This window comes from Sceloporus occidentalis, unplaced genomic scaffold (genome assembly GCF_023333645.1).
Source record: "Sceloporus occidentalis isolate IW3139 unplaced genomic scaffold, rSceOcc1.0.p SCAF_5, whole genome shotgun sequence".
Lineage (NCBI taxonomy): Eukaryota > Metazoa > Chordata > Lepidosauria > Squamata > Phrynosomatidae > Sceloporus > Sceloporus occidentalis.
The window spans coordinates 125,438,305-125,463,846 of record NW_028316985.1 but is presented as its reverse complement, the minus strand read 5'-3'; the positions used below and the strand labels follow the sequence as shown (position 1 = coordinate 125,463,846).

Here is a 25,542-nt window from a genome sequence, read left to right as displayed (position 1 = left end):
CGGAATTCCATCTCCATCCCACTGTCCTGAGTAAATTGTGTTGAATGCCTACACCAGTGATAGCAAACCGTTTCAGGTTCGCATTCCGGGGGTGGGGCTGCATGCCCCAGCCCCCTGCTATCTCTGAGAGACAGCTGTGGGTCAGCAAAAGCCTGTGGGGGGTGGACCCATGGGCACACGCTCAGTCCTCCTCTTCCCAGCCCTTTCCTGACCCCCAAAAGGTGTTCTGGAGTCCATTGGGGGTCAGGACAGGTAAGTGGGGAAGAGGAGGAGTGGGCACATGTCCATCCCTCTTCTCCACAGACCTTTTCCTGCCCCCAGCTGTCTATCCAGAGATAGCTGGAGGCCAGCCAAGGTCCCTGGGGAAGAGTCACTGGCACACGCCAGTCGCTCCTCTGCCCTTTTCCTGGCCTCAAGCTCTCTTGAAGAGGCAGCTGAAGGCCGGGAGAGCGCTGGGAGGAGGAGCCAGAGGTGCACGCTTCTGGATCCTTCTCCCCAGCGCCATTTTCTGGCTTCCAAGAAAAGGCAAGAAGAAGGAGGAATGGGCACGTGTGCCATAGGTCTGCCATCATGGGCCTACACACTAGTTAAGACATTGGATGTATTAGCTGCATTTTAACACAATGCTAAATTGTGGTTTGGAATTAGGAAGATGAATTGGTGCAAGTGTTGGACTCATATAGATTGTAGATTTATATTTATAGATTTTAGATTGTAAGCCTGAGGGCAGGGAACCGTCTGACTAAAAAATTTATGTACAGCGCTGTGTAAATTTACAGTGCTTTATAAATAAAGGTTAATAATAATAATATTAATATACTTCCCCTGCCTGCCTCTAGCTGCAGCTGTGAGGAGGAGTTTGAAAACTTAAGATTCTGTTTTTGATTACAGTAATCACAATGTAGTGATAGCACAGAAGTCAAATCTTGTGGTTTAATTTTAAAAACCAGCCAACTATAGTTTAAAGACAGGTAGGTTTAAAAAAAAAGAAGTCATAGATGAGGATGACCACAGTCAGAGTCTGACGATAACAGTGATAAGTTACAGTTAGTCTAAAATGAAGGAAAAGCTGAATGCCACCTTGTGGCCTTGCAAGAGAGGCGGAAAAGGAATTGAGGTGGGGTGGGGGCACATGAAGTGAAGCACACACAAGCTTATTTCCCACCATTACATTATTTAGTATTGTGTATAAATACTTGTTGGTCAAAATGTTCTCACATGTGTGTAGTGTGTGAGAGAGAGAACTTGAAAAATTTCTGTAACCCTGTTAATTTTACATGGCCTAAGTGGTTGAAAAATACATTTTTATTTTGTTTCTAGGATGAATGAGAGAGAAAGCAAGGGATTGTAGAGAGGAAATGTACAGTTACATCACAAGTGACATAAATATAGCAAAGTCAAAGTTTTTTTCATACTTTTTTGTATATAGCTAATCTTTATCAATCCTTTCTAGACTGGAAGAGCAACCACGGCCATTTTTACTGCACCCTTGTTTGAAGAATTCAGTTGAAGAAGACAGATTCTTGCAAGCATGTTCTCAAATTCTAGTATATTGTCTTCTGCCCTCAAAGGATGCCCGGTCTTTAAGCTTGCGCATAGTCCTTGCGGAAATACTTGCATCAAAAGGTAGTTGTCATTAAGTGATGGTTAAGCATTTGCATAGATTAAGAGCTTGCAATAATAAAATCAATCCATATGTTACTTAGCATTAAATTTTAAAGCCAGGTTTTCTGTATAAACTGTATATCTTGTGTATACAGACAACCCATGTCATATGTATACACAGACAATACTTTCTCAGGTCTTATCTGGGTTTGAATCTGGGAATTTTTGCATTTTGGTCTTTTTTGATAAGCATTGGGTCAAAAGTTACACAGAATAAACACATATGCACTAACCTTGGTGGTAGTTAAAGAAATAGATGTGTTAGTCTCTTACAGCATAGAAAGGAGGAAGGAAGAGGGAGGAAAAAAATGTGGCAGCATCTTTAAGACTCATTGGTTTTTATGTTACCATGAGCTTTTATTCCTCAGGCTCCCTTCCTCATTTTTATGCTGCACTAACATTGTAATCCTACTGATCTTAAATATGCCTGCATCAACTAAAGGTGTGATTATCAGTTTAACATTTGCAGTTCTAATTTTTTTCAGTGTTATAAATCCACTTTGACAAGTTTGTCTTAACCATAGTTTCAGAAACTGGATTTTCAGACTTTTGTGATACAGTGCACCCGCGTCATACGCGGGCACGTCATACGTGGCTTCCAGCATATGCTGGAAGCTGTGCTGGAAAAAAGGCTTGTGCGCCCCAGAAAAAGTAATGGGGCATGTGGCTGTAGTGCGCGTGCGCGGTGCCACATTGCACCGCGCGGCAAGCACAAGCCCCATTACTTCTAATGGGGCTTGAATTTACGCGCTTTTTCTTTTATGTGGGGGGGGGGGGGGTTGGTGGTGGTGGTCTGGAACAGATCCCCCACATAAAAGAAGGGCCCATTTTATTAATTTTTAAGGTTGTGTTCCACTTCTGGCTGTTTCTGTGAAAAGCTGTTAAGATTGCAATCTAATGCGTGCTTCATGTTAGTAAGTCTCATTGAACACTGTAGGGTCACTGAAAAATTAATAGTAATGAGATGTAATTTTATTTTTTTATGTTTCAGTCAATATTTGTATCTAGCATGATAGACTGATCCTGTCAGATGCAAAGATACAAGTTTTCTCTGAGGTATCATTTTGTTATTGTTGCTTTAGTGCTGAAACCAATGGTGGAACTACTGAGTGATCCAAACTACATTAACCAGATGCTGCTTGCCCAGATGGAGTACAGAGAACAGGTGAACGAACATCACAAACGAGCCTACACATACGCTCCTTCTTATGAAGAGTTCATCAAGCTCATTAACAGCAACTCTGATGTTGAATTCCTAAAACAACTAAGGTATCCAATGTTTTTCCTAGAACAGTCAGACCAGAATACCTTTATTGCCATTCATTAAGGCTGCATCCACACTGCAGAAATAATCCAGTTTGACACTACTTTAACATGGCACAATGCTATGGAATTCTGGAAATTATAATTCGTTGTAGCACCAGAGCTCCTTGACAGAGAATGCTAAATATTTCTCAAAACTATAATTCCCAAAGTTAGCATTGAGCCATGGTAGTTAAAGTGGAGTCAAACTGGATTCTTTCTGCACTGCAGATGCAGCATAAGTCAGGAGCAAAATGAAAAATCAGAAGGAGAACAGATAAATTCCAGCATGTGTGAAATACGTATTAGGGCCAAACTGGAGAACTCACTAGAAACAAACAGGATACCTTCTGCTTGGGGTTTCTGTAGTCAAGAACATGAGGCAGAAGATTTGGCCTTTTTAATCATACAGAAGCAGGATAGGCTACAAGGATTTATATCTGGCAAAAGCAGTCCAGAGACCTCTGCTAGCCATTGAGGATAATATTACTTAGTCTTAATTCTTTTTCTATCTGAAAAGAATTCTGAAATCTGAGCACAGAAAGTCTTGCATAAATCACTAGATTAGCAGAACTGGAGTAGCACACAAACTAAGTAACCAAATGTGTAGGGTCTCAGATTATGCAAGGCTTCTAAAGTGAAAAAAGCAATAACTTTCAACTTGGTTTTAGTAATTTATTTTATTTGACATAGTTTAGGGCCGCAGCATATTTGACTCTGACAGGTTAGATCCCACTGCCAGATTTAAATTCTAGCTCCTGTGATAACTATCTCTTCTTTTATACAGTATATTAGTTCTTCAATTTAAGATAATTTTAGTGTAATTCATACGTACACTAGCTTTTGATCTGACAGTTCAGTTGCAATATGTATATGATGGTTGAGTAGCTGTTGTTTTTTAAGTCAGTCTGAGTGGCATCGCTGAGTGAAAGTTAAAATATAAAGCAGTCTTTTGCTGTAATTTTACATACATTCAGTCTCATTAGGCCTGGGGATCTGTACTGAGAAGCTCTTGGGTTTTTCACTTATGAAGAAGAGAGAGAGAAATCTGGGAAGACACAAGCAAAATATCCTTTCAGAGGGATGAAGTAATAATGTCCTGGACTCAAGAATAAGATTCAAGACAGGTGGAGGAAGGAAGGAAAAACAGTCATTGAGACTAGGATCCCTCAAGATTACCAAATTTAAACCTCTGTTACTCCAACAAAGGTTAAAAACAGACTAATCTTAAAGGCAATTTGAGACGTTGCTGACTTATCAGATTTGATGAGGCAAAGACATTGCTTAATACCTTTCTGACAATTCTGTGTTGATTTTTTTTAATGATGGGTTTTTTCTCAAGCTTGTGCTTTCAACTCCAGTGGCTCTAGTTAAAAAAACTCATGGGTCCTTCAGGGAATTATTTCTGTTTTCCACCTTGATCATTCCAATCTTCTCAGATTCAAATGGGGAAATCTGCAAAACAAAATGTCTAGAAAAGCTTTCTCTGAGGTTCTTCTCTTGTCTTTTTGCAATGCCAAAGCTTCTGAGTATTGAGGATTTTTGACTTCTGAGGTTCTTATTTTGGGACCATCATCAGTTGATAGATTTCCTAAATTTGCTTCGTTGACTCAGGACTGTCTCATGCCATTGCCAAGTAAGGATCGGGCCCACATGTATTCTGAATCTTAAATGTTCAGATTGTGTAAATCTGGAGGTTTTAGCGCAGGCGTGAGAAACCCGAGGAATTCCAAATGATAGTAGACTACAGTTCCCAAAATCTGTGACCGTTAGCCATTCTCATTCAAGTTAATGGAAGCTGTATCTGGAGGGCTTCCCAACTCTGTTGCATAATTTCTATAGTTATATGCTTATTCAACAAAAAGTCTGAAAAGACACACAGTCCCATATTCATATACTATGTCCACAGAAAAGTAAACAAATTTGTATACATTAGCTTGTCAGGACAAAAGCAATGGGAGAATCTACACACAGATTACCTTATAGGATCAAGTCTCATTTCTGTTTGAAATGCTTCTGATTACTCTGTATGTTAATATGTCCAAGTGGAACATAAAGGGCTGGATAAATGTGACAGAACAAAAGATAAGAAATAAATTATATTTTCTGTGAGAAAGTACATTAGGGGATTGCATTAAATTATTTTGTTACTCAGCTACTTCATTGCCCCTTTCCATATTTTAGCTAGTAATGCAGGGTTACTGACAGCAGAAATAACTTGAATAGATCTAAAATCTAAATTAATGTGGAGTTCATTACTTTAATAGCAGTAATGAGTGTGCTTTATTCAACCGAAAAATAACCTGCTCCTATGGAGACAAGTAATGTCACCATATGTTTTATCAGTTCTCTTTAGGACAGTGTAAATTGTTCTCTCTAATGTTAGCCGAGGACAGTTTCTGCACATTTGTGGAGCCTTCCTTCCTTCCTTTTTTGTTTTTGGATAAAAGCTTACGTTTAGTTTGTTATCTCATATTATTCCAGAAGAAAAAGAAAGAAATCCTCTCATCTTCTTGTGGTGTTTACAGTCAGTCTTTTATAATAGCAATATCACATTGCTTTCATGATATTGCTCTGTTGTCAGATGCATCTACAATGTAGAAATAATGCAGTTTGACACCATTTTAAATGCTATGGCTATGTCGTACAGAATCCTGGGATTTGTAGTTTTGTGAGGCAACAGCATGCTTTGGCAGAGAAGACCAAAGACCTTATAAAACTGCAAATCATAGGATTCCATAGGATGGAATGACAGCACTTAAAGTGGTATCAAACTTCATTATTTGTACTGTTGTACTCAGAGTTTTTACTTTTGGGGCCCCCATTTACATCTACATATGGCCAATACCCCTCCTCCCCAACTGGAAGTAGTACCTGTATATGAATAAAAATATTTTGTTTATTTAATGCGTGCATTTTCCTTCACATACTCATGTATATTCATATTTTAAACATTTTATAAGGAAATAATAATTATTCAAATTAGAGCAGTTTTATTTAAATAAAGTCAATATTCAACTTAACATATGTGTAAATTTTGCATATAAAAAGTTTGAGGGGAGGAGGAGGAGGAATCAGAGCCTCCAAGTCTCATGCCCCCCCCTTGAGCAACTCTCACACCCTGCTGGGGGTCCTGCCCCACCATTTGGGAACCACCTGTGTAGATGCATCCTTAGTTACAGATAACAGGGGTCCTTGTATACTGTAATTTTTGTGGCAACAAAGGAGATCTACCAATTTATTTATAAATGTATTGATTTCAGCACTTTCCAGCAGTTTTCCTATGAAATTATTATTTTGTAGAAAAAGCTACTTTTGCTTCTAACACTGAATCAGAACTTGGAAAAGTTACTTTTCGGACAAGAGCTCCCAGGGTCCCTTAGTCATCACAGCCAATGACTGCGAGTGGGGAGTTGTAGTCTAAAAAAGTGCCTTTTCCAAGTTTTCATGCTATACTTTAGCGCTATGTGCACTAGCCTCTGTTAGAAGTAAAGCACTGGTCTCAGGCACTCCCTTATCTCCTCTTCTGTATAGCCAGGTGGTAGATTTCTATCTACTCTGATTGAAATTTCCTTGACTATTGGTTTGACACCATCAAAACTGTGTGCAAATTTGGAATCATACCTTCAAAAACAAGTTTGGTTTTCTAAACAAGCCAGCAGAACAATCCATAAAATGTTGTTGGAATATTTAGCAATTGTTTAGTAAATTTGTTCATACACATTCTGTGCATATATGTAACAGTAAGCTAGAAAATGAAGAAAGTAAAACCAGAGCATGGAAAGATTTCTTTTTTAAATGACGGTGTGTGTGTGTGTGTATATATTCTTCGTCATTGAAAAAAGTAACTTTTCCATTTTTAATTATAATTTCCAGTATCTCTCTGTGTGTGTGTGTGTGTGTGTGTGTGTGTGAGAGAGAGAGAGAGAGAGAGAGAGAGAGAGACTGTTATCTGGAGGATAATGGAAATTATAATTTAAAAAGAAATACAGTTTCCTAGCTCAGAGTAAACCGTGACAGTTTGGGCTGTCGAGAGAAAATCCAAGATCATCTGAACCTGAGGCTTCATTTGGACTTCCAGATGCTTGTTGGCTAAATGGCTAAATTCTGGTTCACTACTACATTCCCACGAAGCTGTTGAGTAGAAATGCTTTACAATGTCATTTATAAAGTGAAGTGCAAGTTAAGGTATCCCTTATTCAAAATGCTTGGGACAAGAAGTGTTTTGGATTAGATTATTATTATTATTATTATTATTATTATTATTATTTGAAATACTTGCATATACATACATAATGAGATATTTTGGAAATGGGACCCAAGTTTAAACAGAAAATTCATTTGTGATTCATATACACCTTATACACGTAGCCTGAAGTTAATTTTGTACAATAATTTTAATAATTTTGTACATGAGATTGTTTGTATACTGAACCATCAGAAAGCCAAGGTGTCGGTTGCCTCAGCCACCCATGAAAATGTTTTGGTTTTTGGAGTATTTTAGGTTTTGGAATTCTGGATAAGGGAGTCTCATCCTGTACTTTTTGAAAGCTACAGGTGTAAGTCAGAAATTGTGTAAGTTTGCTTGGTTTGCTAATGTGTTATTTAACTAGTAGGAGAAACATATTACATCCCATTGATTACATATTTAGAATTTTAAAGCTAAACAATCAGTTTACATGTGGCACTCTGGAAACTGCTGCATCTTTTAAAAGTTGCTATAATTAAATCTTTTGCCTCTGGTTTATGGAGACAAGGATGGATCCATGAATATAATTCTTATTTATGATTGAATTAAAATAAAGTGCTTGTTGGTCTAAGCATGGCTAGATGAGAGTGCTCTGCCTTAGTAGAACTAAATAGAATTAATGGATAGCTCTTGGTATCACCTGCAGAAACAAGGCATTTGTCAGACACAGATAAACAGAGTAGTTGTTGGCACTCTAAGAAGCCAAGCTTAGTTCAGCAAGAGAAAGCAGATTCTGGGGATGCTCTTTTGAGTGGAATTAGAAATAAAACGATAATGTATTTCTTTATAAACTGTACAGACTGAACCTTAATCTGCGCTGCAGAAATAATGCAGTTTGACACCACTTTAGCTGCCTTGGTTCAATGCTATGGAAATCTGGGATTCGTAGTTTTATGATACTTGTAGCCTTCTCTGTCAGAGAGCCCTCCAAATCCTAGGATTCCTTTGAGTGGAACCATGGCCGTTGAACCAGTGTCAAACTGCATTACTTGTGTAGTACAGATGCAACCTGAGTAATACAAAGGCTTGATACTCTATCAAATACTTTGCTTTTATTGTGTACACAATAACATTTCCAGCATGTACTGAAAAATTTTGAAAATTTCTACCACTGTTGCTGGACATTTGAAAGCTAGAATTTTTTTTAGTATCTGGGTTTACTATGATACCTGCTTTGAGAGACATATGCAGAAGGTCAAGGAAATTCAGAGCTTACTTTTACTGTTATCACATGAACCCCAAACTCTAAATAGAAAGTTTGCACTTATCATCATCCTCCCCCCCCCCAAAGATTTTGCTTTCATTATTACATACAGGTGTACTATTGCTGAGCTTGGAAAAGTTAGGTTTTTTATTCTACATCACCTAGAATCCCCCAGTTGTTGGGTTGTAGTCCAGATAAGTAAGTTGTCCAAAGTTTATCTATTAGCCACAAAGCAAAAATGAAAGAATCCACTTTTTCCTCTTTATACTAGATACCAGATTGTAGTGGAAATAGTTCAAGCAACCACTATCAGCAGCTTTCCACAGATGAAGCGACAAAAAGGTAAGTTGTCTGTTTCCAGTACGTATATAAACTTAACAAGGATTTTTTTCATATGGCCACTTAAAATCATGTGGACTAGTGCTAATCCTTTATGCAGCCTGAACAGACAATTGATCCAAATTAACATTAAGAAAATCAAGTATTTTGACTTCTTCTTGCCAAGTTCACAATTTTTGCAAAGGGATATCAGTATGCGAAAGAATCTTGTAGCACTGTTGAAACTAACTGAACAAAAGTGTCAGTTAATAGTTGTCATATTGCCAGCTATCATTTGCATGCTTTAAAGGTTAAATTTGCCTACTTAGGACAATATTATGGAAATCCACATCCTCACTTTTAAATAACAGCATTTTTATAACATCCAAAATTCACAAAACAATGATACAAATAAAGGTTTTGTGGATGTTGGATGATATTGTACTTTGCCAACACAGCTTTACCCCTGGGTATGATTTTTTAGCATTTTTATGGTTAGGTGATATTTGAGGGATAGAGTAGATGGGAGCCACTAAAGTTTAGTAGCTAGTAAGAATGACTTAGGAATAAGGATACATATGTATGCAAAGTACAAGTGCTTTACTTTCAGACGAATACTTTCAGGTTTATGTGCTCTGATGACCTTGTGTTATTGCTTAAATGTTCAGAATTAAGTATGCATCTTACTTTAAAAACAAAACCTCTGAGTCTTTGCAAAAGACCTGAAACTTACTGTTATGTGCTGCTCTTTAGTTCTCCATCCATACTGTAGAGGGGTATCTATCATGGTTAAGAGGAAAAAGAGAATGTGATTGATTATGTCAGTCTGCTAAAACAAGGAGATTATTTTGTAAAATATGGATATTCCAGTTTGAAATATTGGATGGTGGTCATTTGCCTAGTTTTTGAAATTAAATACATACCAAAATAGGAGTGTGCTTTCTTTTTCATCACACAGTAATTTAAGGGAGAGTACTACTTTTGTCACAAGAACAATGGAGGCTGATTAAAATGACATCCTTCTTACAAACAAAGAAACTACTTTCACTTTGAACATTCTAATGGTGTAATTTTGCTTCAGCTGCTTTGTTTCTAATGATTATTATAAGTATTTATTAGGAGCATAACTTCTTCCTTTCCATTTGGTTTGTATCTTCCCTTTTTAGCTGCCTGGAAAACAGTTCTACTTTTTATGTTATGCATTTTGCGTAATGAGAATCCATTATGCTGAGCATAGTGCGCTACTAATGGCAACATCAGTAAATAGCATTAAAAAGCATTATTAAATAACATCAAATAAATGTCATGGTGAGAATTCCAAAGTGGCATGCTCATTTCCTAAGATCACTTGAGAGCTTATATCATCACTAATAATTTTCTGATATGCTTCTTTCTATTTTAGTTTCTTCCAGAATGTGGATAATTTGCTTTTCCATTTTACATGGGTGCAACAGTTTTTATTTTGTTTTTAGAGAAGTGCTTTTAAAGTGGTCTGCTGTTTATAAAATAATATAAAATAATGTGTCCTAAGTCAAAATAGGACAAAGGGACAATTTAGGTGATATTTCTGGTTAATTTATCTTTTAACAGAGCTAAATATATACACCTTTGAGATAAAAAGATTAATTTACCAGAAAGATCATTTTATGAGATAATGGAGAGAGGATGAAACTATTTGGCATCCATATTAAAATCAATAATCCAATGAGTGCAGCCACTGAGTGGTAGTATAAGCAGATAAGCAGTAGAGCTTTCCTTCTCCCCTCCTCCCTCTTTTTTATTTTTGAAATTTGGCAGGTAAGATAATAAAATAACTGTTCCAGTTCAGGAGATTTTGTACTAAATCCTGTTGTTCATCTCTACTACAATGACTCTATTGAATCGGTGGAGCTTATTAAGTCAATAGTATCTAAGTCCCATTAATTCAATAGATCTACTCTATCAGTGGGATGAACTATTAGATTTAGTTCTTTGTCATAGACAAGTCTTGTTGTTTTTAAAAAGATGGGCAGTTTAACTCCATTCACTGTTGGAATGCAAGGTCTTTACAAAGTCTAGACTAAGGTGAGAAACTGTGTGTGTCGGAGTGTGTGTGTGTGTATTTTCTGTTATTCACATGTATAAGTAGTTCTACACATGCATAGAGTTGACCAGAAACTATTGGCTTCCATTGGATTTAGATCACAATTAAAATTAGTTATACATTTTTGTAGTATTTAGCCAACTAAGTGTTTTCAAGGAAGTACTGTTTGTGGCACACCATCCCAGATTTTTAATTCTTTCACCTATTTGATCATGGGCCAGTAAAAGAGCCCTCTTTACTGTACTTTTCAACATGAAGTTAGTTTTTACTTTCAAGTTTTGGACAAGTAGTCTATGTGTAATCATTTTTTCTTCCAAAAGAGGTTGTTTCCTTTCAAGGAGATTCAAGTTCAATAAATGCAGTATTAAGGAAAAGATTGCTAAGTACTTTTCTTACACTTGAACATATCAGAGTACATAGGTTCTGTACGTACCAACTTTTAAGTGGTCTGAAAAACTGCAGCACTGAGTGCAGAGGAAGCATAATTTTGGGAATGTAGATAGTGAAGAAATAGCACTTTTTAGAGTATTCTAGGTGACTATTACATTTATAATTTAATAATAGGTATTAGTCTTTCTTTTTACATTATTTATTTTAAGGAAAATGCATTTCTGTGCAGTTAAAATACATAATAGCTATAGCATTGCTAATTTTGTAGAAAGGGGCTGTTATGTGTGGTTATCTTTTTTTTTAATGGTTGCAACTCGTACTGCTAAAATTTAAAAGATAAAAGGGAAGTAAAAATCTATTATGCTGGTTTTCTTTCTTTTATGAAAAAGGCTAGAACACTTGTAAGGGCAACATCTGTTTTTCAAAAAGGCATGCTATGAAAGCAAAATCATGGAATATAGTTTTTATGGGTAAATTGAAACAGAGTCAGTGCAAACATTGCATTGCTCCATATCCCTAAACTATGGTTCAGACAGGTTATTGTGGGATTGTGCAGTTCTACCCCATAGTCAATCAAAAGTTCTGTTTTAACTGAGGGAGGGAACAAAGGCTGGAGACAGAAGGAAAGACACTGCCTAAAGCCAAGGTGAATAAACCATATGAATGGTGGAGGAACTTATTGTAATGTAGTGTGATGCTGTCTAGGAACAAGAAAAGACGCGTGATAAACAGGCCAAAAGAGTTGTCATGAGGCTGGGGTTTAGCTAGTGTTACAATATGTGTAGTGTGCCAGGAATCCATTTTCTCTTTTCAACTCACTGTTGATGGATTCGAGTTTGTGGATATACAGTCTGCCCTCCATATTGGCAGACTTGCCATCCATTGATTTAACCATCCACTGAGAGGAAGCCCCTATTTTTCTTAATGGCGATGTGTTCATGTAGCCGCACTAGCAGGCATCCACAAACTATGCCACCGTTAATTAAAACAGGACTTGAGCATGCGTGAATTTTGGTATCCGCCGGGGTGGGTGGGTCTGGAATGGATCCCCTGCAGATATGGAAGTCTGACTGTATTCCAATTCAGCTGTTTCCCTTTCCAATCTTCCTGTGTGTGTGTGTGTGTGTTTGTGTTTGTGTTTGTTTTTTGTTTGTTTGTTTTTGTTCAAGGACTGCTGTCCTGAGTCCAGAGAAGGAATGCTCAGGAAGATTGAAGTGTTCTGCACATGGTTTTTGTGTATCTCCATTTCTAATGTCTGATTTATGTCTATTCATCCTCTTGTGCAGAGGCTGGCCTGTTTGCCAGTGTACAATGCTGGAGGGCATTGTTGACAGAGAATGGCATATATCATATTAGAGGATGTGCAAGTGAAAGTACTTCTAATATGATTAGTTCCTGTGACGACATTTGCTGAATAAATGTGTGGGCAAAATTGGCAGAGGCTTTTGTAGAAAGGAATGTTTAAATTGGGCCAAGAAGTGATTTGCTGCTCCATGTAGCTTATGATTTTGTATGGACATGTCATATACTGTACAGATGTCTCAAGGTAGGATATCTGCAGAATATCACAAGTGTGGGAGAGCGGTTAGGGTGTTGATGAATGACAAACAATTTCAGACTTTTTGGCTGTTGTTCAGCAGTTGTCAAAGTCACTGAAGTTATAATTCTTGAAGTGATCATATAATGGACATAAGCACTCCCTTAGCAGTTTACAGTGTGTGTAAGTTGATTGCCCCTAACAACCTGGGTACTCAGTTTAGCAACCTGAGAAGGATGCCAGGCTGAGTCGACCCTGAGCCCCTGGCTGGTATTGAACTCACAACCTTGTGAGTGGCTGTAGTACAGGCATTTAGTCACTGCACCACTAGGGCTCCTGTTAATTCAGATATCATTTAAAAATTAACAGTTTCCAAAAATGTATTAGTAATCACACTTCATTTGTACCTCTGCTACCTGTTTATGGCTCCAAAAATAAGGAAGAATCAAATTTTGTGAAGCTTCCTACCTGGCTATCTAGAAATAATTTTTACTTGCTACAGACAACAAGGCAAGTGACTATTATTATTAAAAGTGGCTGCACTCACTTGCATTACTTTAAAGAGGTTTTAACCAGGCCAAACATTTTGTTGGAATTACCATGGTACAGCATCATCTAACTGTAAGCCAGAACTGATTTATCACATTTTCTGGGTGGGCTACTTTAGCATTTTCAGTGTACATTTAGTACTGTGCAAGGTTTCAAAATAGCAGGAGACTGACAGCTAAATGAACCAGGTCTTCAAAAAAGGTTTTAAAAAAACTGACTTGGTTGCTATATAAGGTTGTATGAGAGTTTTATAAAGAATTTGTAAATTTTAATATGTAATGTTTTTAACTTTTTAAAAATTGTTTAATTATTTTTAAAACTTTTTAATGCTTTGTATTGTTTTAATTTGGACTGTTTTAAATTTTGTTAGCTGCCTTGGGTCCCTATACTGGGAAGAAGCTGGGAAATAAATAAATAAATAAATAAATAAATAAATAAATAAATACTATTATTATTATTCGTTGCATGTTGAAATCTTAACTGCTTCTCTTTTTTCACATTCAGAAAGTTAATCTTTTAAAACTTTTTGTCACAGAAAGTAAAGGTAAAGAGACTGCTGCAATGAAAGCTGACCATCTGAGAGCACGAAACATGAAGAGGTATATTAATCAACTAACTGTTGCAAAAAAGCAGTGTGAAAAGCGAATACGGCTTCTGGGAGGTCCTACTTATGACCAGTCAGAAGATGGTATATTTGAAGATAGTGATGGCCCTCAAAGCCAGAAGGTAATGGTGTCTTCTGTGCGTGTCAGGGAGGGAAGGTATAGGAGTATAAGATAAATTAATGTTTTTAATCTTTTCTTGCCATAAATCCATTTACCATAATGTCGATGTTGTGTGTCCAAGAGACTCTTTTTGATGTTGAATTTAGCAGCACAAGGGACAGCATAAAATGTCTTCTTCCTACATGGTTAAAAATGCTGGAGGTCTGTGACCATGTGGATATAGCCACCCATACTAAGCTTCATAACCATCAAGGAGGGATGGTCTTCATATGGAAAGGTGCTCTGAACTGCGTCTATACAACCACAAGCCTCTAACATTTTGAAAAGTGCCCATGCTCTCTTGATTCATGCACCATTAAAATGCTGGTGGCCTTTGTTGCCAAGCTTAAAACACATGATCCTATACATACACCTGTAAACTGCTTTTTTCTATGTTCAGGAAACAAGGCCAGAGGTCACTAGAATGAGTACCCAGCTTGTTGGGGGCAATTAGCTTACAGTGTTAAACCACATAGAGACTGCTTAGTTCAGTATGAAGCAGTATATAAATGAAGCTACTATTGCTTCTAGAGTGCCAGTGGCTGGGGGAAGTTAGCTCAGTGCAGTTTTTCTCTCTGTGGCACTGTATCTGTCCTGCTATTGTTTGTCTGGTAGAGACGTTTAGGCCTGCTTTAGGCATTTTCCAAAATAGTTAGGAACAAAGTAAACTAGAAACATAGTCTTGGCTGTGGAGGGCCTGACCTCTTAAGATTTTCTAGGAAGAAACAGAGCAAAAATAAAAGGAATTGCCGAAAAGAGGTTTTATTGAGAGAATGGAAAACAAAATCTCATTTTAACAATTAACTGGGGAGACTGTGGTAAGCCAAGGGAACTGTAATGTGTTGGTTCAAATAGCTGGGAACTGGAAAATGGCAAGAAAATAACATTTCCTTATTCTCGGCTGTAACAGAAGGAGTAGGGGATTGTTGGTGTCAAGTTAAACCCAAAAAGGCATAGGAAAAGGACATTCAGTCATGTCAAGGCCTTATTATGTGAAGTTCCCAGAAAATGAGAATTCAGAGAGGGGGCACCCAGACTCAGTCATGTTATATTTATGATACATTATTCTGAAACAGCCTAAAATTTCATCCAGTTAAGAGGTCTAAGAATGGTCACCTGACTGGAAACACCAGATGCTGGTCAGGGAGAGCATTTGTCCTTCAGTGGCTCTTCATGAAGCTCATTGAATTACTATTATTATTATTATTATTATTATTATTATTAACCAAGCGCTGTAAATTTACACATTCAGGAAGTATACAACAGTTACAAACCGAAACATACAAAAGAGCAGGATAATGCAGAATTTCTGATTGCTGGGTAAACAAAAGAAGGATTATTGTATTTTCTGTCTTAACAATATGACCAAAGGGGATACACTTTAAATGAAGTTTAATGCATAGAATTTCATTGTGAAATATTTAGTTCATTAACTACTGCATTTTGCTACTGAAAGAAGTTTGTGCTGATGGTTTCCTTTTGTTCCATGTAGAAGAATGTAACATCCCCAAAGGGCTTACATGTTTTCAGTCTCACATTTTGGGATTACCAACATTAAATAAGACACTTGTGTAACAAGATAGAGAGCCAGTGAGTGTTGGACTAGGACTCTGGAAGACCAGGGTTTGAATCCCAGCTCGGCCATGGAACCCACCTAAATGACCTTGGGCAAGTCATACTGTCTCAGCCGCAGGGGAAGGCAATGGCAAACCTCCTCTGAACTAATCTTGCCAAGAAAACCCCATGATATGTTCACCTTAGGGTTGCCATAAGTCATAAATGACTTGAAGGTACACACAACAAATATCCAGTTTATTGATCATGGTTAATGTTTGTATGTGCAAAGTAAGAATGATAACTGCAAAGCTGAAACTATCATCCCTTAGCACTGTGCCACGCCACATGCACACACCCCATTGTTTTCAGTGGGGCTCAAGCATAAACGTTTTTTCCCTTACACAGGGGGGTCCAGTATGCGGATGATAAGGGAAGGGCCCACTGTACATGAAACTGCTGAGAAGGTGATCTGGAGATTCGGAGTTCAGTGTCACCAGTATGTGTATGATAATCAGCTCTGCCTCTCCTTTCCATCTAATCTCAAGGAATCTGTTTCAGTATGAACCAGTGTCTATTGCCATTTAATGGACTGGATGAGGGCAAACAAATTGAAGGCTAATCTGGACAAAACAGAGGCGCTCAATTGGAAGGCAGATCAGTGTAACACTGCCCCTGAAATCTCAGGTTAATGCCTTAGGCATACAGTTGGATTCAGCTCTGAACCTGAAGTTTCAGGTGGTCAACAGTGCATTTTCACAATTAAGACTTCAGCAGCTCCAAAATTCTGCATCTAGACTGCTGACTGGGACTATAGGGAGCATATAACTTCTTTGTTAGAACCACTTCACTGGCTTCTGGTCCATTTCTGGTCACAATTCAAAGTGCTGGTCATAATCTATATAGCTTAGATCCAGAATGTTGGAAAGCCTGCATCTCCCATATGGGCTTGTCCAAGTGTAACAATCTTTGAGGGAGAGTTTTTTCTGTAACAGGGTCATCTGGAGAGGGCAGGGGCAGAGGACGAGCCTTTGCCATGGCTGCTCCCAGGCTGGGGAAATCTCTTCTGAGGGCAGTCTGGTTGGACACCTCTCTTGCTCTGTTTTCATCAGCAGGCAAAGACCTTTCTATTTAAACAGACCTTCAGCCTTTAACTGGTTGGGCAGAAAGAATTGCTATGGATGTTGCTATTTATATCTAGGAAGTGTTTTTAATTTTTAATTGTTTTAATTGTTAAAATTCTTATTTTAATTTTTTGATCCTTTAAAAACTTTTGTATCTCATTGTTTTAGTGATTTTGTTTTAACATATATTGTAAGCTATCTTGAGTCACATATTGGGAGAACGGCAGAGTATAAATGCCATTAAAGCTGAGTGAAACTTATGGGTTGACATTAAAAAAATCAACATATCTATTCAAAGATAATTTCTTCCATAGTTACGGCATCACTGTAAGTTGTACTGTACATACTTCATGAAATACATTTGTTATTTCAGATACTGAAATTCAGTTCGAACACATAAGAGAGCAGTTCAGAGTATTGAAAAACACCAGACTGAGATATCACACAGTCAGAAATAACTACAGTTGTCTCTCCATATTCACTAGGGCTAGGGGAACAAGACCCCCGTGAATATGGAAAAACCGCAAATAACAAAAACATTGTTTTTACCTGAGAGGACACCTCTCTAGGAATCTCTAGGTCCTGCAGTGCAACTCTGTGGTCAATGTCCAACATACACTGACCATAGAATGGCACTGGAGTAGCTACAAATGGTCTTTCAGTGCAATGTTTAGTTAAAGTTGACCACAGAGTTGCACTGGAGGACCTAGACCAGGGGTAGGCAACCTGTGGCCCACGGGCCGGATGCGGCCTGGCGAGGCCTTGGGACCGGCCCCAGCCTGGTCCTGCTGCCAATTGCCGCCAGGGCCTTTGGCCTCTCGCGCACAGGGGCAAGGGGGGCAATTGTCTATAGACGCCTCAGAAACATACATTTATATTAACATTTTTTAAAAAAAATCAGCAAAATGTTTTGCGTGTCCTCCACTTTTTTAAAAAAGTGTCCACCATTTGAAAATGTTGTCCTACATTTGTCCCGGTTTATTTATTTATTTAATTTTTTTTTAAAAATTGTTTAATTATTTATTTTTTGGCTTCGGCCCCCCCCTTTGTCTGAGGGACAGCAACCCGGCCCCCGGCTCAAAAAGGTTGCCTACCCTTGACCTAGACAGTCCTAGAGAGAACATATTAATGAAATCCGTGAATAATCAAATCTGCAAATATCAAAGCCGCAAATATGGAGAGATGACTGTACGTCGATAGAACTCTGTTAGCCATAATTACATTTGACAGTATACATACACTCCCCTCAAATAAACTACTTTTTCTGCCTGGCAGGACCCTAACCAAGGGTTTCCAAGGTGCTGCAGATTAGGGATGCTAAAATTCACTGGTATTTTCATCACACATAGTCAAAATACAGCTGGGAATTGTGCGATCCTCCAGATGCTGCTGGTGTGCAGATTTCATCAACCCAAGCCAGCATTGCCAGTTCTGGGGAGTGATGAGGAGTTGGAGTCTAATAAGTTCTAGTTCTGTGTAAATTTACAGTGCTTTATAAATAAAGGTTAATAATAATAATAATAATAATAATAATAATAATAATAATAATGGCAGCATGCTCGTAATCTCTATCCTATAGGATTAGACAGTGTACCAGTGCTAACTAAAAACACAATTGACTGCCTTCCTGTTAATGAATTAAGATGGTACAAGTCTGACTTCAGCCTTTGCAATTAAGTTTTACCACCGTTCAGGTTGAAAGTCTTTTTTGAACATAACACAACCAAAAGTCCTCCTTTTCAGCATGTCCCAATGCAGGTTCCCTGCCAACTGTATACATCATGGAGGTTAAAGTTAATTCTGTACTGCTTTGCCTTTATTACTTGAATTATTTTGGATGCTGATGTATTTAGCTTTGAGGCTGGCAATATGAGGCTGTTTTTCTTTTTACAAAATTATTTTGTTGAATTATTACAGTGTTTTGCTATTGTAAATCACAACTATTCATTCAACTATGCAAGGGTGGGGAGACAAAAATTTAAAATAAATAATTAAGACTAGATTGTTGCCACAGGGAAGTGAGGAAAAGTTGTGGTTGAGCTAAAGGTGAGTATTCATCTCTGAGTCTGAAGCTGCTTGACTTTAAAAAGCTTAAAGGGATAAAATTAGATTTTCTCTCTGGTACACTAGTTGTAGACATTCACATGACAGAATTCATGCATGTGTCCTAGTATAGCTGTTTGCTTTCAGGTTAATACTGGACATTAATGGTACTGAAGTATCTGAGACCTACAAACATTTCAACCTTGCTCAAGGACTTTATGATGGGTACTTAAAGGCCTAATTGCCAAATAGTGTTTTTTAAACTATATATATAACTGCATTTCTAAATATTTACTTAGATGCAGATTGTACTGTTTAACATTGAACTTTGTTTTGAAAAAATGCAGTGGGAATTGCTGTGCTAAGCTGATAAAACTGAATGGATTACAGCCAAGATAATAATATGACTAATAATTTTATGCTAGTGAAAATTTGAAAATGTACCTGTAGACACTTACTCCTCCTTTGGGCTACAGAATTAATAAAAGTCAAATGAGAGAGTCTCTGTTCTAGTTTGATAGTTTTTCGTATTAGGTTTTGGTTTTGGTTTTGGTATTGGTCCATGGTATTACTTATATGCCCTTGGCTTTAGCGTTTTCCTTTAGTGATTTAGAAGTATCTAAGTGATAGGGTTATTTTAGGGTTGCCATAAGTCAGAAACGACTTGAAGCACATAACAACAACAGCAAATTAGGATTAGTGGGGCTGAGCTATTTAAACAAGTAGCTGAAATACATAGTAGCTGAAGTTAGTTTTGTTTAAGCCGGTTCACAGAAACAATTACTGTGGGAAAGGGAATGTTACCCTTCCTTCCTTATCAGGGCAGAAATCCTGATAATTGGCAATCTGATATCTATAACATTGGTATACTTAATAAAGTCAACCTCTAAAATGACTCTTAATGATTTAAATATGCAACGGAGATATAGAACAAAAAGAAGAAGAGCAAGAAGATTGGATAGATTGGGCAGTAGTGCAGGGATAGGTTTAATGTAAAGCAAGAACCAGGGACTGTGCAGGGATTGAAGCTTTCTCTTCTGTCTGCATATAACTCCCATCCTCCCCTTTAGCGCTTGAATCTCAGTTATTGCTCAGCTTCAGTAGTGTCTTTTTCAGTAGTAAAGGTTTTTCTAAAAAGAAACTTGGGCTTTTCCGGATGCTGGTTGAGTGGAATCAGGATGAATTTAATGAACACTCCTCCCCAAACGCACATGAAATGTGCTCCCCTCTTTTTGGTTATTTGAGCAGTTGCAAAGGACTACAAAGTCTATGTGGAAGAAGTAGCACCCATCTCCCATTGTACTGTACCTTCACTTAGTATGGATAGCACCCCTGCAACGGCCATACATTGTCTCATAAGGTAATAATCATTGCAAAACCTTCACAGTTGCATCTTGAGTCATTAAAAAAACCCACCACCCTTCTTATAGCAACATCCTCACATAGCCAGACCTAGTTGTTTACTTGACAGTATAATTGTTAATTTTTTGTACCACTCTAAAAATGACAATTAAGCTGATCAGGCTGGGGAACAGCAACAAACGATGTCTTCCTTTAGGGTTTGTCAAGTTGTGTTTCTCCCACATGCATTCTAATCTTGTTGTGCTTTGATAAGGTATTTAATCAGTGGCCTAGATTTTGAACAGTATATTGATATAATGTAATGTTAATTCCATCCCCCTCCAGATTCTTCAGTTTGAAGATATTTTGTGCAACCCATCCTACAGAGAGCACTTCCGAATATATATGGAACGAATGGATAAAAGGGTTCTGATCAGCTACTGGGAGTCTGTAGAATACTTGAAGAATGCTAACAAGGTACAATGAGACAAAAATATATCAGATCTTGCTATTGGGGAGATTTCTCTCTGTCTCTCTCTGTATCTCTCTCTCTCTCTTTCCCCAATAGCATGTACGTATGTATGAAGGATGTCAAAAGCTTGCTTGTAAATCACTGTTGCATCAGAACAATTCCTTGTTAAGACATTACTTTTTTCATATACCATAAAGTTCACATTGGCTTTACCATATAATTTTGCTAAAAGACATTTTACTAGTCTCTTCAGTTGTTCTGACATGATCATAATGGGACTAGATTTCAAAATCTGTTCTCCCATGGAAAGAGCGGAGGAAATTGGGATGTTGCACATGTAAACCATAATATTACTTATTTAATTGCTGGTGCATGTTCCATTATTTCTGCATAGAAGAGTGATTTTACAGTGAAGTCCAGTCAATTGTTTTGTATCTGAATGGGAACATCTTTTTTCCTTGCTTCAGTTTAATGCTAAACCAGAAAGAAAGTCCCAAGGGAAAAATGCATTGTGTTTTGCAAGGTTCCCCTTGTTCTTTGTCATATGTTCACTCTAATACTTTCACTTCCAACACAGTTTGCAGTGAATGCACAATGTGTATTGAACTATTCAAAAGTGTTATTGACGTGGTATTTGCTTTTTAAAAAAATGTTTGACACAGACCTAGCAATTCATCATATTTTGTGTTGGGGATAAATTTTTCAGTACAGGTTGTCTTCTGGATAGCTCCTCACATTGTGTGGTTGTGATCCCGCTTGCATTATTATTATTATTATTATTATTATTATTATTATTATTATTATTATTAACCTTTATTTATAAAGCACTGTAAATTTACAAAGCGCTGTACATACAATCTTTTTAATTAAACGGTTCCCTGCCCTCAGGCATTCTGCTTGTAGATAATGTAACAAATAAGTTCTACTCTCAAACATTTTTTGTTATTTGTTAGCTATATTTTATTCCATTTTTTTGCTCCAGGGTGCTTGGGTTGACATACAAGGTTCTCTTCCCCTAGTCCTTGTTCTCAGGCTTCTGAGATAGGTTCACATGAGGAGTTACCCAGTGAAGCTCCACGGATAAATGAGAACAGAAAGAGAAGTCTCTTCATTCAGCACCCTAGTGATTTTACATTTAATAGCTATCTTAAACTGAGGCTTATTCTTTCCCTCCAGAGAACTGAATTGAGAAAACTTTTAAAAAGTTTAACTACTTTGTTTTTCATTATGTTGTGTTTCTTCTCCCCGCCCCCCCCCCCCAACCCAACATTCTTTCTTTTCTACTTAGGCTGAAATACCTCAACTTGTGAGTCAAATCTATCATGATTTTTTTGTGGAAAGTAGAGAAATCCCTGTGGAAAAGTCACTCTATAAAGAGATACAGCAAAGCCTTGTGGGCAACAAAGGCATTGATGTTTTTTACAAAATTCAAACTGATGTTCATGAAACACTGAAGGACAGATACTACCCATCATTCGTTGTCAGTGATTTATATGAGAGGTTGATCAAGAAGGAAGAAGAGGGTAGTTCTGTACAGATGACATCAGATGACAAAGATGAAGTGGTGAGTTATGGCTACAGAATTTATCAGTGGGGTACAATCCTAGTTTGTTTGCTGGTTAAATGTTTTTTATGTCAGGCAAAAGCAACATGGGATATATAGTCACAAAAATATAATATGTATATGAATGTATTTGAAAGTAACATGACACAGCAAAAGCAATTGAAATGGCACATAGGTGTTGCATATAATGGTAATTAGAAGGTTCTAAAAGCCAAGGACACATGTGGCAAGGACAAAGTGAAAAGGTGCAAATTGGTATCACCTGAAAGTCATTGAGTGGACAGCAATGTATGATGCAATGTGAGGTAAAGATTGAGCCAAGTATGATATGTCAATCATAATGTATGTACACGCCCAGGAGGTGGCAACTGTATAATGAATAGAGAGACAAATGTCTATATAAGCAATAATGTATGGCAATACTTTTTGTGGGTATTGAGGAGTATAGTGGTGTGGGTATTGAGGAGTATAGTAGAGTGTGTATATTGAGAAGTATAGTAGTGTGAGTTTTGTGACTAGTGAATTGTTTTGTGCATAGTGTATATATTAGAATAAAAGTAGATCTTTATAGAAGAAGACTACTGTGTTGACTTGTGTCTTGAGAGCTGAACAAGAACCAGCAGACTCCAGAGAAGATTGGAAGACATCTTCAGCCAATTCTCAGAGCTACTGGTCAAACTGGTTGTTCTTCCGCTGACCAGGGGGGTGAGAGTGAAAGCCAGGAGAAGTGCTGCAACTCCCATCATCCCTAACATTTTATACCTCTTGGAGTTTTATAATCTTCACCATCATCATCATCATTATATTCTGTTTCTATAATGTACACTGCTTCTCTTCTGAATGGAAGATTGTTTATGAATTAAAAAAAACATAAGGAACTAATTCCAATATTTCGTATAGGTCCAAAATTTTCTGGGGATGTTCAGCTGCTTAAATGTTTTGTCCTTTCTATATCTGGCCCAAGATCTCATCTGATCTTGAAAGCTAAGCAAATAGCAATCAAATAGCTCCTGTACAGTTTTTAATTATATGTGCTCCTGAGTAACCAAATCCATCTCTCCTAGAACCAAGTTTGTGAAGAAGTTATTGATGAAGGAAGCTCAGGAATTAATGAACAGGCCAGTTACGCTGTAAATAAGCTACGCCAATTAAATGACAAACTTGAATATAAGAAACAAGCTTTAAATTCTCTTTGTAGTTCACCAAAACCTGACAAAAAGGTAGGTTACCAGTAGCTTTGTTATTTGTATGCATAACACCCAGAGATTGGTTTTTGGGATAGTCATGAAGCTGAATTCAAAGATGTTGCCCGTTTTTGCTCGTTGGTTACTGACTGAAAATCGGTGCTTTTGAAAAACCCTGGTAATGTGTTGTGGAAAAATCCATGTTACTTGCAGCATTCTCCCAAGGTGAGTTTGGCAATGTGGAGAAGTGCTTGTGTTTTTTGTTAAAAACAGGAAAACATTGTTGTGTTAATAATGCATTGTACTACTTGTTACTCATATTTGCTTGTGAAGATCAACAACTAACATTTGAAAGCTTTTATATAGCTGTCTGACACTAAATTTAACAAAGGATTCCTGCAACCAAATACTGTCAATTCTGACTGGCAGTGGTATTAAAGTCTTTGGTTGACAGGTTTCCCAACCCTGAAATCCTTTAACCTGAGACGTCAGGAACTAAGCCTGGGATGTTTCACCTGCAAAACGTATACTCTGCTGATCAGCCATGGCTCCTTTTCTCTAGTGGTAGCCTGCTCTTTGATTTAGTGTGTGTGAGAGAAAAAAATTGTATTAAGGCCTGTGGTATATGTACTATAATTTTGCTGTCTCATTGCCCAGAAGGTACTTGCTTTCTTTCTTTTGTGTGTTCTGTAAACAAAAGAACCACACAATAGGTTGGGCTGTTTCTTCAGTTCCTTGGTTGCTTCTAGTTTTCATGTGCATTTTAAACAAAGGCTGAGTCTACTTTGCATGACTAATCAGCTTCATTATGATTAGCAATTTACTCCTCACTGTCTCAAGAAGCTGAATCGTAAATTGGAAAGAAGACTGCCTACATTGTGGTGTAGAACACATAAAGAGGGGTTAAGCAAAAGAGTATTCGAACTGGGTCTGTTTTAAATGATTTGGCAAGAAAAAATATTATCTTTAATGAAAATGTTGCTGAAAAAGATAAAAAAAAATAGTTCCCTTGCTGACTATAAAGATATATAAAAGATTGTGATTGCTTTTTAAAAGTGTATTTTTTTTAAAAAAATGACAATTGTCATTTGTCACCTAGAAACAAAAACCTCCTATAATAAATAGATAAAGCTGTATGATTCTAGAACAAGACAATATTATAAATCAAGAGGCATTACTGTGCCCCCCAATTTGTAGTGATTTTCCTCTGACTTTGCTCCTTTTCATACACACACAAATGAATTACGACATGACAAGTCATGAAACCCTTTCTTTGGAGTGTGTCCAAAAGCACACCCTTTTGGTGGGAACATACATGCAAATAGGTCACTGAATCACCTAACTCCAGTCTCAGAGGAGGATTTTTGTGTGTGTGTGGTGTGTCTTACTGTATGAATTTAGCATTTTCTAGATTCAGCCAATAAACTCAATTTTGGGCCATTTGCAGCAATATGGGAAATGTTACCACATGGAGTTCTGTAATCTGATATCTAAATTGATCTTTGGTCTACCTATTGGTGTCATGGTACATCTGATAAGGAAGGGGGTTGGGATGAAATACTGTTGCTAGTTGTTTTCCCATTATGTTTGATTGTGTATATAGTAGAAGTCTCCCACACTGTTCAACAAATAATGGTAATCTGGTTTAGGCACTTCAGTGCATTCTCAGGCTTCTTCATAAAGAAGGATTTTTGTAATAATATTCCACAGCTGAACCAGGCTCTTAGGATTATGCATCTGTGAGATGCACAGATCTGAACACATGCATTTGTAAAACACTAGAGATTTCTGTGTATGCCCATTAAAATTGAGTATGCAAAATAGCTATTCTTTTTAGGATTCAAAATACTTAGCCTTCTATCTGAGTGCCATATGGTTAGCTGTCTCTTCATAAATTCTATTTCCAGTAGCAAGGCATTCTGACTTTCTGCTGTCACTTGTGACTATATGTCTAGCCATATTTTATTTCAAAAACCTCTACTTAGATTAATGCCAGATAATTCTTAAATTACTGTGCTTTTTTAAAGTTTACAATATCTCTTAGAAACAATTTCATTGTGACCTCCTCACCTCCTTTTCCCATGAACTCACACTAAATAATCATTTAGCATTATATTCTGTGGCCTAACTTAGTTTTCATTTCAGAATTATGCTTGACCTTTCATGTGATACGGTTCCAATGCCAAATCAGAGTCATGT

General features: G+C 37.3%; 1 protein-coding gene across 3 annotated transcripts in view; it reads left to right on the top strand.

Annotated features, from left to right (window-relative positions):
* SNX25 (sorting nexin 25) overlaps nucleotides 1–25,542 on the top strand; it is a 75,260-nt gene that overhangs the window by 29,882 nt on the left and 19,836 nt on the right. For 2 of the 3 annotated variants that reach the window (XM_089525380.1, XM_089525379.1), the window contains exons 4-10: nucleotides 1,454–1,626; nucleotides 2,748–2,934; nucleotides 8,692–8,762; nucleotides 13,833–14,023; nucleotides 20,469–20,600; nucleotides 21,884–22,159; nucleotides 23,224–23,379. In XM_089525380.1, coding sequence (XP_089381506.1) covers nucleotides 1,454–1,626; nucleotides 2,748–2,934; nucleotides 8,692–8,762; nucleotides 13,833–14,023; nucleotides 20,469–20,600; nucleotides 21,884–22,159; nucleotides 23,224–23,379 — 1,186 coding nt within the window. The remainder of the gene's footprint in view (nucleotides 1–1,453; nucleotides 1,627–2,747; nucleotides 2,935–8,691; nucleotides 8,763–13,832; nucleotides 14,024–20,468; nucleotides 20,601–21,883; nucleotides 22,160–23,223; nucleotides 23,380–25,542) is intronic. The other variant, XM_089525378.1, reaches the window with a different exon arrangement.